This window comes from Panicum virgatum, chromosome 7K (assembly GCF_016808335.1).
Source record: "Panicum virgatum strain AP13 chromosome 7K, P.virgatum_v5, whole genome shotgun sequence".
In the NCBI taxonomy this organism is placed as follows: Eukaryota; Viridiplantae; Streptophyta; class Magnoliopsida; order Poales; family Poaceae; genus Panicum; species Panicum virgatum.
In genome coordinates this window covers 24768662-24782330 of record NC_053142.1, presented here as the reverse complement: position 1 = coordinate 24782330, position 13669 = coordinate 24768662, and the positions used below count along the sequence as shown (strand labels likewise).

Genomic DNA, 13669 nt, shown 5'->3' with positions numbered 1-13669 from the left:
CATGACGTGGGGCATCCGTTAGGCGATGTGGCATGGGCCCGAGGTGGTGGTGAAGTCCACCCCAGTCGCTGAGGCCTCATCGCACCAGAGATTCACCTGCTGACGCGGTAGCGGCACGCCAGCACCTGCGTGTGCTGCTACTGATCAGCCGCGGGCCGCCGCCGCCTGGACGGTCGCCAGTGGCGGCACACACCGGAGGTGGCTCGCGGTGGGTGGGGGGTGGGGGGGGGGGGGGGGGGCGAGAGAGCGACGTGGGGGGAGAGTGTGTCATCAATGGCCCAGGCGTGAGACCGATTGCTACTTACATAGATATACAGGTGTTCTGACAGGGATATAATACAGGTGATCAATGATTCACCGATGTGGATGTGGGGGCATCAATTACCATTTGCTACTTACACATGTTGTATGCAACTTCTGTTCATTTCTGCATCATAGCATTTTTTTCTCTCTTAAAAACGTTAATCTCCTATCAGCGATATACCATTGGAGGATGAAATGCAGAAAATTTATGACTCTTCGATGGGCATCTTGATGCCTTTGATCTCGCGCGCCAGAGTTCGAAGCTCTTCGACCTCGTCGCCAGTCAGGCTCCACCCGAGAGCGCCGGCGAACTCCTTGGCCTGGCTAGCATTCTTGGCCCCGGGGATCGGCACCACGTTCCCCTGGCAGGTCAGCCAGTTCAGAGACACCTGAAACAGAGTAGCAGAGGGAAGGTCAACCGTGTTCATACAACTCATTATGATCTCAGTGACTTCGATTCTGAGATGTTCTAAGCTTTTGTAGGTGAAGCACCTGGGTTGGACTCTTGCCGTAGCTTGCTCCAATCTCTTTGATCCTGCTCATAAGTGGTTGGAGCTGTGCACATATAAGACATGAAGCATCTTAAGTTGAATTGCAGAGATTGAAGCTGTGTCAATGTAACTAGCTAGCTCTAATTTACAGAAATCTGACCTTGGTGAGGAATTCAGGAGTGTATGTATTTGCTCGTGGGCCAGTAGGGGGATTTTCTGGAGTGTATTTCCCTGTCAGAACACCTGTATATCTATATATAAGTTAGCTCAGGAAATGAGACTAGGAAACAAAGAATTAGATTGGGCCTATCCATTGTTTAATTCGGTCAGATCATTGGTCAGAGAAAATTAAGGGACGGGTTCCTACCTTGGGCTATTGGGGAATAGGCAATCAAGGTGATGCCGAGCTCATCACAAGCTGCTTTCACACCATTCAACTCCGGAGTTCTGTATATCAGGCTGTAATTCACCTGGTTTGCAGCAAGTGGAACACCCCTCTTCTTCAGGCGTGCATGTGCATCCCGAAGGCGCTTCTCTATATATATATTATATATATAAGAGATCATGATAAACATTGGTATTCCAATTTCCAATGAGCTTTTCTGAAAAAAGAAGCAGCTAATGGTGAACAAGCCAGGGGCAAAAGACAAACCATTGTAGTTTGAGACTCCAACGGCTTTTACAAGGCCTTGCTCATAAGCATCCGCCAGGCCATCAAGGTACGCTGAAATGGTTCATGCTCAGTCATGTCAGAAAAATAAAGTTTACCGATATTGGAAAGCACAGTAGGCAATCGGATTTGATTTTGCCAAGGGTATGTTGCGTTTGATATCTACCTTCATTCCCCCATATCCCTGGCCTGAAAAGGCAATAATGAGAATACCTCAGTTAAAAATGCAGGTAATTTACAGACAAGTAAATGTATCAGAGAAAGCAGAGGAGCTGACCAGTGAAGTTGGTAGAGCTCCACTGAGGACAGGCCAAGACGGTCTAGCGATTTCTTGAGTGCAGAAAGAACGCTTCCTCGGCCAAATCTCCATGGAAGGGCAGCGAATTTTGTTGCGACAGCGACCTCAATCTGCTCCTTCTGTTGCCTTTCCTTGATGAATCTGATGGCAAGACAAAAGACATACATCACGTGATGACTACTACTGTTGCAAATAATACCCTTTTGCAGAATTTTGAAGCGAGAAACAATGGACAATGGTTTACTTACCCTCCTAGTAAACTCTCAGAGTTGACTGCTCCCATCAGCTGAAGGACAGAAGGATTTTCAGTTAAATAGATGTGCCATCAGAACTGAATCTGGGAAGCATGAGTGAGCTAGGTTTCTGTTTCTCACCGCTGTACCGTACACTTCTGCTGTGTCGAAGAAGGACATCCCGTTGTCGATGCTCGCATCGAACGCCTCCTGTGCCTCCTTCAGTCTCCTATCTGTCAAATTAATTAAAAGCAGCCAATTACCTTTTACATCTGCTACAGAGTAGAATCCATCATTGTCATTGGCATGCTAAACTAAAGCTGACGATGGAAGTAGCAGCACCAGCAATATATAGTACTTTACAGAGATCACTAGGAAAACCCGCCAATTTCGTTTTGCTTGTAGTGATGCCACCCGTGCAAGACACGCACAACACAACACATACTGTTTTCTTGCAGGCAATACAACATGCAGCTGATGTGCACGAGTAGCATGACTGCATGAGCGGGGATAATCTCACACATGCTTTCTGCTCCGGCGAGGAACAGCAGCAGAGCCGCAAGCACAGCACGTACCGTCCCACTCGGAGTCGTTCCAGTAGGTGGTGTCGCCCCAGGACCAGGCGCCGATGCCGAGCTTAGTGACGGCGACGCCGGACCCGCCCAGCCGCACCTTGCCCTCGCCCTCCTCGACCGCCGCCGCCGCGCCGGACGCCACCGCGCGGGGCGTGCGGCCGCGCGCCCGCCGCTCGCCGCCGCCGGGGAGCGCAGGAGGGCAACGGCAGGCCACGCCGCCGGCGACCTGCAAGGCCATCGCGCGCGTCCTGAAGCTCGCTCGCTGCTCGATCAAACCACTCGCTCGCTACTAGCTCACCGCGCGCGCGAGAGAGGCAGGAGGAGCACGACGCGTCTCCTCTGCGTGTCCGGGGCGAGCGGGGGCCGAGAGCTGTGGGCGCCTCGTTTTGATGGCGTCGGGAGCACCGGGGGACGGCGACGGGTCTTGGCATGAAGCCGGTTGCGGTTGGCGGGGAGCTGCTGATAGTTTCTGTGCTCGTGTGGCTGCAGGCTTCTTGCTGCGGAGTAGTACTAGTCTAGAGAGCTAGTAGTACTAGCTAGAGTCCGAGCTGGCACGTGAGGAACGTTGCACTGAACTTTCAGTATGTCAAATCTACGTTGGCGTGTAGTGGTTCACTGGGACCAAAGAGAATGAAGGGTCCAAAATTTATCACGGGAGTTTTTCATAAAAAAATTAATCGATGTTTGTCTGTCCTATAAGATTAATCGCGGAGGAAAGCCAATACCAAGAGCATGTTTGTCTGTCCCATAAGAGCAACTCCAGAAAAATTTCCAAACTATACCCTCTACATGTTAAGATAGAGTCTTTCTATTTTTTAAGGACTTGATTTTTTACTTCAACTCCAGCAAAAGCCTCTGTAATCAGCCTCTATTTTATTCTGACACGTGGGGTCTATCTTCTTTCCTTTTGTTTTCTTCTTCCCTCTCCTTTCTTCTTCCCCTCTTGCTAGCACACAAGGAGGTGGCGGCGCGCGATGTGGTGATGGTAGTTCGCGTGTGCGCAGGCTCGCGTGGAGGCAGCGGCGCGGCCAGCGTGCACGGAGGCGAAGGCGCCTGCCGGCATATGCCCAGGCAAGCGCGGAGCGGGGGGGGGGGGGGGGGGGGGGTAGGAGGGGCGCTGGCAATGGGAGGGAGAAAGAGAGACAGTTAGATGAGCCCACAGATGGAGGGCTCCCTAGAGACCCCAGGTCTGGGAGTGGAGAGGGATTTGGAGGCTTCTTTATTTTAGGGGCTCAAGTAGAGAGTCTGTTAGAGTTAGTTTTGTGGACTTCACCTTTTAAATTTGGGGCAGAGGGCTTTATAAAGTGTCTGCTTGGAGTTGCTTTAAATAAACTATATAATAATTTAGTTTATATAATCTCATGTGGACAACAAACACATCAGATTATTCTTCAGATACCATATCTTTTTACCTCTAGAGCCGATGCATCTTTTTTTAATCTTTGGGGTCCGTGCATTCCTGGCTCGAAGAAATATTCCACATCACTAAATACTAGGAAGAAAGGCGCCCTATGCCGCGCCAGGAGAATAAAGCGTCTAATATGGTGTGACATTGTACGCATCTAATTCATTGATCTTTTCAATACCCACACTACTTAAAAAATATTGATTTGTCCCAGTTGGGAAACCCTGGAACACCAGTCCGGGACAAAAGGGGGTGTCCTTTTGTCCCGGGTCTGGCAACCGGGACAAAAGAGGATATTTTGTCCCGGGTCTGGCAACCGGGACAAAAGAGGACATTTTGTCCCGGTTGGTAACACCAACCGGGACAAAAGGTGCTGCCAGCGCCCACGTGGCTGGTGCACCCTTTTGTCCCGGTTGGTGTTACCAACCAGGACAAAAGGTCCTTTTTTTTCTGTTTTCCTTTTCTCAATTCTTTTTCTATTTCAATTATACTTTTGCATTTTAATTAAACTTATGTATTAGAATTCAGTGTGTATGATCTCCACTAATATATACATATACATATATATATAGTTACTTATATAATATTTGTCCTAGATAGTTTTCATATATAAATTAATTCACTTATATATATACACATATCTATACATGTGAATTCCTTTACATATGAAAATTTCTAGGACCAATATTATATAAATATATATATATACACACATATATATTATTGGAGTGCTTATATATAATACATACATACTCATAAATAGAAATTTAATACATACACACATATATATTTACATAGGTATATTCGTTCTTAATTACATATATACGCGTATATTATCATATTTGCTGCGATTGTCAATATTAGGTAGTCCATCATAGTAGAATTCGCCTTTTGAATTGAGGACTTGCTCAACAATAAATCCGGACAATTGTTCTTGAATCGCCATAATCTTTTCCTCCGGTATGAGTTTATCGCGCATCTCCTCGACCTATGGAAAAAGGGGATAATTAATTTCGACTAATTAAAATACGAGTTCAAATATTAACAAGTTTTTTACTTACTTCCTCCCCCAATCTGTCCAGCCCTTTGGAGGACCTACCAGACCATGGATGTTCTCGCATACATAGTATGCGCATAAATTAGTGCCTTGTTTCTGCCTCATACACTTTAAGAGAGAAGAAATTATCAGATATTTACATAAATATATAATAAAACTAATGAATCGTGCAACGAATCATCCAAGTGCGTACCGCAAAATCTGTCTTGATCTTCAATTCCTTGTCAAATTTGCCTGGATGATTTTTAGCGAATTGTTTCCAAATCCTGTGCATGATTAGAACAATTATAGTCAAGTAACAAAGTGATTCAAATTATCGGTCATCGACGGAGTAGTGGTAGAATTATTTTTTCATCATGTTAAGAAGATTTTCGTATTGTTCTGGAGGTCTCCTCAATGAGTCCATAACCACGAGTAGGCTCTTCTCGGGAATTATGACAATTAGGACCCAGTGTTCACTGCAAGATTATATGGAGCCAGTTCTTGGTAGTTAAGGTTTAAACAATTCGATTACAGAATAGAAATAGTTAGACGGAAGGAATCACTCACGCAAAGTTGTAAGGAAACAATATCATTTGCTTGTTGTGATGAACGCTTATGTACTTGAACAAGTTTTGGTATAGCTCATCGGCAGTGTCGCGTAGAATCCTCCAATTACAAGTAATTGGGTCGATGAAGCCGAGGTGAGAGTATCCCTTTCTCCTGCAAGTTTGTATCTCCATTCTACATGATACCGAATAAATCAAGAGATCAGTATGTTGAGATCATACAAAACAATACGTAAGGAGAGTAAAATACTTACAGAACCCACAAACCGACCATAGAGATGTTGATGGCCTCCTGATGGAATAGTTGGTAAATTTCTTCTCAGTTTATCCATATAATGGCCTCCCCCCCTAAGAAATTGTCATCTTTAATCTTTGCGCCCTGCATGAAGATGCAATCGGCCATCGCACGCATGTAGTGCTGGTTCAGCTTATACATTTGCGTTGGAAGCACGGACACTGCTTCGGGGGGTACAAGAGATTTGCCGATCTCATACGTCCATTTGACGACCACATCGGCCTTTGGAATATCTTCCCCCCTGCAATCTGAGCCGCCGTCAGGTTTGATTCTTTCAAAAATGTAACAAAGTCTTGTTCTTGCGTCGTCTGTCCCACTACGAGAGGCTCTATTGATTGTTTCTTTTGGGCTCCGAGCTGTGGAACGTCGGACGACGACGACTTTGATTGTCTCTTCTTTTTCTCAGTAGTTTTGATAATTGTGCGTTCGTAGTCTGAAGGGGGGTCTTTCGGAATGAATTTTCTCTTATTTGCTTCGCACATTCCCTTAAAAAATTTCAAATCTATCGGATTTATCACTTTCTCGGGCTCCGGCTCCGGCTTCGGCTTGAAGTGCTCTTTAACTCTTTCTTGAGTTATCCGATCGCATTCTTCAAGGCTCGTGTCCCAGGGTTTAATAGGAGCCTCCTTAGTTTTCTTCTCCTTTTCCTTCTTCTTTGGAGGCTCCTTAGCCGGTGCAGCTACCTTCTTTGCCGGCGGCCGTTTCTGCTTCTTTGCCGGCGGCGGAGGGGGTGACCATGGAGGCGACGGTGACGCTTGAGTGTTCATCGGCGCATGAGATGATGGTGATGGAGAATGTGCCGGTGAACCTTGCCGAGACAGTGCTGCCCTTGGGTAGTTTTGCGAAGATGCCGGCCTTGGAGAGGCATGCTGAGATGCTGGTCTTGGTGTTTGATCATCCGACTTTAGGACAATGTAGCGCTTATCCCATAGGATGTAGCCATGAATGACTTCTACTAGTGTCCTCTCCCCATCGCCTCCAGGAATATCAAGCTCGAGCGTCTCCCAACCCTGGCACACCTGCTCCACGCCAACTCTTGTGTATCCTGGCGGAATTTGCTGCCCGTGGTACACGTCGCCTGGTTGGGTTGGCATGGCGGTACTGTACGCAACAGTGAACATTAAGTTCTTAACGGCAGTCTGTAGGTCACAAGGTGTCCGCTGGGTGATCTCATCCACTGGAAATCGCTGTGGGGCCGTCGCTTCAACTGCGGCCTGGATCCCCGTTGGCTCGGCGACGGCGACGTCTGTGAAAGCGCAGCTGCTTTTCCGCTGAAACAGATGATCGGCTGCGACATTAGGCTCTGGAGGCACCGTTTGCGCTTGCTGTTGCTGGCTCATTGCTATAGCCACTTGGTGTTGAGCCTCTTCCTCCAGTCTTTGATTGTGTGACATGAGCCGTTCCTCTAGCCTTCGCAAGTGCTCCCGCACATCATTCTTTCTTCTTTGCCGGCTTCTATATGATTCAATGTAATCCCTGAACCCATACTTCCATGGAACCACGCCTTTGCCTCTGGTGCGGCCCGGATGCTCTGGATTCCCAAGGCACGGAACCACACATTTTTTAACAAGTTTGAGTAATTCACCAAATCTCTTGTCGGATACACCATTTGTCGCCTTCCATTGCAACAACTCCAAGGCGGTGCCAAGTTTCTTCAATCCATTTTGACAATCTGGGTACAACAACTTACGGTGGTCCTCTAACAACTTCTGGAACTTCAACCTCTCCGTTTCACTCTCACAGTCTGCCTACACATTGTGCAATGCCTGCCCCAGATCGTCGCTGGGATCATTTTCTGCTACATCTACTTCGGGCTCTTCCATGGGAATATTGTCATTGAATGCACCGATTCCAGCATTCCCGGGAAAGTGGTCGTCAAAATCTTCTTCTTCATTGTTTTCCATGGTAAACCCCTGTTCTCCGTTCTTCGTCCAACAAATATACGTCTCCATGAAACCATTTGCGAAAATGTGGCTGTGTAGGATTCTTGAAGATGAGTAATCCTTGTTATTGTTGCAATGAACACACGGGTAGCACATAAAACCATTCTGCTTGTTTGCCTCAGCCACAGACAAAAAATAATGCAGGCCATCAATGAATTCTTTCGAACGTCGGTCAGCATTGTACATCCATTGCCGGTCCATCTGCATTTTAAATAAATCGATTTGAATTATTTACACGTATCGAATAAATAAAATATATCAAACCTAAATTAAACTAAATGTAACATAACATGAATTATTAAAAGATATGCAATATCCATCATACATCTTGATTAATTAAAAGGAGTACTTAATCCATTACAGAACTTAACAAAGGAGTACTATTCATGAAACTTAAAAATTCGAACAACAACACATAGGTTTTCAACCGTCCTTGTGTTGGAACGCAGAATGCTCTAACGGATTTCTTGCTGGCGCAGAAGAAGATGGCGGAGCTGAAACCTCCGAGTTTGGTGGTGACGAACCGTAACGCCGCAATAAATCCTCAAGATCAAACGGAGGTTCCTCGCCCCTTGCCATGCATTCTCTATATTCTTTTTCCAAACAACGGAGCGCTGCCCTATGAAAAGCACTAGGTTTTTTAGACCGACGACCTACTCGAGTTGTGCCCTCCTCTCCAGAAGGACAATGATCACCCCCACCGGCGCCACTCCCTCCAGCTGCTGAATCCATATTTTACTGAAAAATACCTTTATTTTTCACAAAATTATAAATTCTTACCATAACAATGCAAAAATTATTTACTATTACAATTACAATGATCAGATTAATAACTCTTGCAAATAACAATGAAATCATATAAAAAAGACGAAATGTATCATTAATCCTCAAGAAATCTCTAAATAATTGAAAGAAATCTCTATAACTTCTAATTACTTTGACACCCTTCAGTTCCTGGAGTACACTCTTTTCAATATCCAGAAACCCTCTAGAAGAAAAATAAAACTTTATTTTTGAAAATGTATATGCCAGTAATCTCAACCCTGCGGTGATGACACTGCCTTTCGGGGGGACACGGTGCGGTACAAGGATGTCACCAATCGGCCAGTCGCAGCACCAACATTTACGATTAATAGGCACAACACTTGGCACAGGCAGCGTGCTCGTTGATATGCTCTCAGTACAACAACGGCCATGCTGACTGCATCAAATGCTGTCTTCTTATCAATCGGAAGTGCTGGTGATGCGACCAACCGATTCGCGACATCCTTATAGCGCATCGTGTATCCCCGAAAGGTAGTGACATCACCGTTGGATGGAGATTAACGGCATATACTTGTTTCGAAATAAAGATTTTTTTAGCTTCTAGATGGTTTCAATGTGAGCCTGAATAAATACATCACTAGAGTGTCAAAATAATCCATTCATAATACAAAAAATTCTACTATACTCATTTCATTAATTCATTCATGAATACAAAAATCAACTATCCACAATATGATCATATATACAAGTACATCACATGAAGTGTCTACACTAATTCTAAAAATTTCTACTATCCACATACTCATCTAAATCTAAAAGAAAATCACACCTACATATGCAATCTAGCTAAATGTCCAAGAAATGAGCTAGCTACACATTTTCTCTATTTCTAAAGCATGAAATGAGCTATACAAGCCAAGGAAGAAGAGAAAAACAAGCCTCAAACCTTTAGCGCCGATGGATGGACGGGGAATCAAAGATCTTCACAAATATGGTGAGGAAATGAGCAAGAACTCCTCTCTCCCGAGCCAAGAACAGCAAGAAACAAGTGAGCTGAATGGCTCGGGCAGGGGGAGAGGGAAGGGGATAAGGGGGCCAAGGTCTTTTGTCCCGGTTGGAGACACCAACCGGGATAAAAGGCTGCCCGGTTGGAGCCACCAACCGGGATAAAAGGCCACCCTTTTGTCCCGGTTGGTGCCTCCAACCGGGACAAAAGGCCCCTGTCCCCCCCCCCCCCCCGTTGGCCCGGCTAGCCGTTGGACCCGGGACAAAAGCCACCTATTGTCCCGGGCCCAAAGGCTGCCGGGACAAATGGCCTGGAACAAAGGCCTATTCTGTAGTAGTGCCAGTTCCTTCATTCTAATCATGCAGTTTGTTAGATGCTGCCAGAAATTATGCCTCAACCTTTTTGGTTGTGAGACTAACAATGTACAGCAAAGGATCCCACATATTTGTTATAATGATTTTGTACTTATATAGGAAAAGACCCAAATGATGATGTACTGTACTTTACATACACACAGAAAAAGAGATAAAAAATTGTGACAATTGCGGTCCCCGACTAAGGATACTTGGAGACTTCCGATGGAATTATGGGAGTAATATGACAATTTTGATGGACACCTCTGTTTGTATGATGGCTACTTTTAACTGTAAATAGCATGCAGGGAAAAAACTCATATATCAAATACATCTATAATAGCTGCTATGAGTACGTAGGTGCTAGTCATAAAATACAACACATCAATCTATTTATAAATACATCTGTGCGAGAGCTCACCTTTTAACTTTGTCCTTACTCAAGTTCGAATCTGTCAACAATGTTCATGTCTGGATGCCCAATTGCCCATATCAATCGATCTAAGCCAAATAAATGCCTTGGAACTTGTAAGAGAAATGAGGCAGAAACCTGACTGCAATAGACCATACTCATAATTTTGGAGTCCAGTCCTATCACATCTATATTTCATTCTTTTACAGCATATGTGATGCCATATAACCGCAAACCTATGTTATTCGGAGAACTTATGAATGCCATGTCTCCCTATTACTGCTACTCTAAGAATATTTTTATTTGGTAGGTTGAGTACCACAACTTATCAACCAAGCATGTAAATGACAATACAGTTCTATGATTATTAACAGCATAGAATTGATTGCAGTAGAAACCAATCTAGAAAAAAACCCATCAATCACATGTTATGACACAGTTGCCAATTTGATCCACTAATCAAAAGTCACGAAACCATGGATATCTCAGAACATGGGTCATGTATTTCAAGTTAGGGTAAAAAATGCACCAACATGTTGCACGTTGCTCTATGAATAAACTGGTAAGCCTAATCATGTATACTTTCAATTTGGAAATAAAGTTTTCTCTGCTAGTTTACTGATATCTTCAGAAATACAGCTATGCACTTTGTACTTCTATTTGTTATGCAGAAATATAGGCACCTATTTGTAATTGCAATTAGATGTAATGCCAGAAGGGAAATCAAATGTTCAAAAGTACTCCGCAGTCTGTAGTTGAAATAATTTGTAATGGAAGATCTGATCCTGCAAATAAAATAAAAAAGTACCACTAAATTAGGAGCGGAAGAAATGGATAAAAGATAGCAAACAAAGTCGCAATTTAAAATTACTGTCAGTGAATTTGATAAAAGTGGCTAGTGCAGCCACACTCCGCGGATAGCTATGAATATTAGCTACTGATTATAGCGATAATACCATGAGAACAAAGGCTCAAACAATACTTGGAAAAAGAGGTGAAAAAGAGGTATAATAAGCAAATTATTTCTCACCAAGACACAATGGGAAACCCAAGCAATAGCTCAATGCTTTACCACTCAACTGGCAAGCTACAGATTGTAATCAAAATAGACACCAATACTCAGCATGTTGTCTGATGCATTGTAAAGAGAGGTTCATTCATGTTCTCAGATTTGTTCAATAGAGAGGCGCATGTAGAATGCATGTCAGATATTAATCAGCACAGACCTTATCAGGTCACTACTAAAGTTCTCAGATGCAATGGAGCAAGGTTCATACAGAAACTCATAGTATATTAGACAGTAATCACTAAGGACCTTAGGCAGCTTGTTTGGTATGTTACTACATCTAAGGCAAAGAATCATCTAAGGCAAAAGGGCAAGATCCATGTGCCTTTATAGGAAATCAACCGAACTAATTTTGTATTAAGAGAGAGAGAGATGTCTCAGCCCGGAAGAGAGAGAGAGACAGAGAGAGAGAGAGAGAGAGAGAGAGAGCATCCCAACCGTCATCTAGCTTCCCTTGAAGATGCCGACGCCGACGCTGCAGGGAAAAAAATGGATTTGATGTCAACATATGCGACATGGCAGAATACGGAGAAGGCAATGGCGTGAGGCTTGAGCTCAACGAAGACCAGCTACGGGATGCTTTCTTAGAGTAGAGAGGTGAAAGGCGAGGGGAAGGAAGAGGCGACCTCTATTGCGGTCGGCACAAACCTGCGCACCGCAGGAAAAATGTGATTTGGGGATGGGGTGTGCAGCTCAATAGGGGGAGGAAGAAGCGCATGCTCGCATCCATGTGAGCGTGACTCCAATCACGCTGCACTCCAGCATCTTTTTACCTTCGCTCGTTGTTACCGTCTTGCCCTTGGCGATTCGGTGGGTGGCGACGGTCTGCTTTCCTCACGGTGGGCAGGGGGGGTCTGATTGTGGGTTTGAACAGCAGTTCGGCTCGACGAAGGCCAGCGACGGCGCGGAGACGATGGCACAAGAAGCAAGTCGAACCAGGCAAAGGCGATTTGTTTGATAGGCAAGGACGACACGTTAGGCTTCAGCAGCGGCAGCGCTTAGGATGGACGCAACTTACCGATGGGCGCCAGCACGACGCGGGAACCACGTGCCCAGGAAACATGCGCTGAACGCTGGATGGCCACCCTTTCTTTAAGCGATATAGATTTACATATTTTTCTCACTGTCAGATCCAAAAGCAATTGTACAAACCATGCAGTAGTTAGCTAAAAAGCACGGTAAAAGCTCGACGCAAAGTGAAAACAATAATTAACCAAAGCGCAGCAGTAAGGATTCATCAAAATGTTGAAAAACGACACAAAGTGGAAGCAACCGAGAAACAAACAAGTTGAGCCACAGCTACCACAAAAACTTCACTTAACCTTTCGCAAAAAAAGAAAAATTTCACTTAACCAAACATGCGATGATTTAATAATGATTAGCACTGCTCAAAATAAGCAGAAGCAAAGCTTAACATAAAACTTAAGAGTTTCACTAAAAAGACTAGAACTAATCACCACAAAAGAGTTCTAATAAGAGATACGATTCAAAATAATAATAATAATAATAATAGTAATAATAATAATAATAATAATAATAGATATAACAAGAGATTGGGATTTATTCCAAGTTGGAAACTACTTGCAACAAAATAAACTCATAATAGATCAACAAAATAAATGATTTGGAATAAATCCCGATCTCTTGTTATGTCCTTATTATTTATATTATTCTCGCCCCGGAATGAATCGATGTGCAACTGAACAAGTTCTAAAGCTAATTTACTCAAGTCAATTGCTAAGATTAGCAAGAACAAGTACTTCAGTAGGGATGTAAATGGTACGGATATTTACCGACCGTATTCGAATTCGATCCGGTCTGGAAGAGTTTTTATCCGTTCGTATCCGATTCCAAGTATCCAATATCCGTAACCGATCCATATCCGAATGTTCAAAAGTTATATTTTTATAATGTCGATATCCATTACAATCTTATCCGACAAAAACTAACACTATCCGTATCCGACTCCGTATTTGAACAAAAATATGAAAACAAATACGATATCAGTGATATCCGTCCGTATCCGATCCGTTTTCATCCCTATACTTCAGTGAGCAAAATTACTTCAACTTTATTAACAACACCAAAAGCTAATCATCTAGTTTAAATAGGAGTGCATGAATTAATGATTTTTTGAGATACCGTGCATAAATTAAATAAGCAAAAGGGCCAGATACTCCCCTGAAATGTGCACACCTGCTCCTGCTTCTGGCCACGGGCTGCTGCTGCAGGCCGTCTTCAGTGCAGCA

At 44.1% G+C, this 13669-nt stretch overlaps 1 protein-coding gene across 2 annotated transcripts; it reads right to left on the bottom strand.

Moving 5' to 3' along the window:
- Positions 1–267: 267 nt before the first annotated feature.
- On the bottom strand, positions 268–2926 carry LOC120640596 (uncharacterized oxidoreductase At1g06690, chloroplastic-like). Of its 2 annotated transcripts, XM_039916474.1 has the most exons (10): positions 2571–2918; positions 2137–2228; positions 2011–2048; positions 1742–1903; positions 1631–1653; positions 1447–1518; positions 1162–1329; positions 955–1037; positions 796–858; positions 268–692 (listed from the first exon to the last, which is right to left on the bottom strand). In XM_039916474.1, exons 1-10 carry the CDS (start codon positions 2806–2808, stop codon positions 510–512), a joined length of 1122 nt encoding a protein of 373 aa, XP_039772408.1. In that variant the 5' UTR covers positions 2809–2918; the 3' UTR covers positions 268–509. The 2 variants fall into 2 exon arrangements, with proteins under 2 accessions (XP_039772408.1, XP_039772406.1); XM_039916472.1 differs by lacking the exon at positions 1447–1518 and having other exon boundaries at positions 1162–1396; positions 1563–1653; positions 2571–2926.
- Between the last annotated feature and the right edge of the window lie 10743 nt (positions 2927–13669).

Coding starts and splice junctions, on each gene's coding strand:
- LOC120640596 (XM_039916472.1), bottom strand. CDS start 2,808: ATGGCCTTGCAGGTCGCCGGCGGCGTGGCCTGCCGTTGCCCTCCTGCG. Junction 2,229..2,570: donor GAACGACTCCGAGTGGGACG/GTACGTGCTGTG, acceptor TTAATTTGACAG/ATAGGAGACTGAAGGAGGCA. Junction 1,654..1,741: donor GAGCTCTACCAACTTCACTG/GTCAGCTCCTCT, acceptor TTGCCTTTTCAG/GCCAGGGATATGGGGGAATG.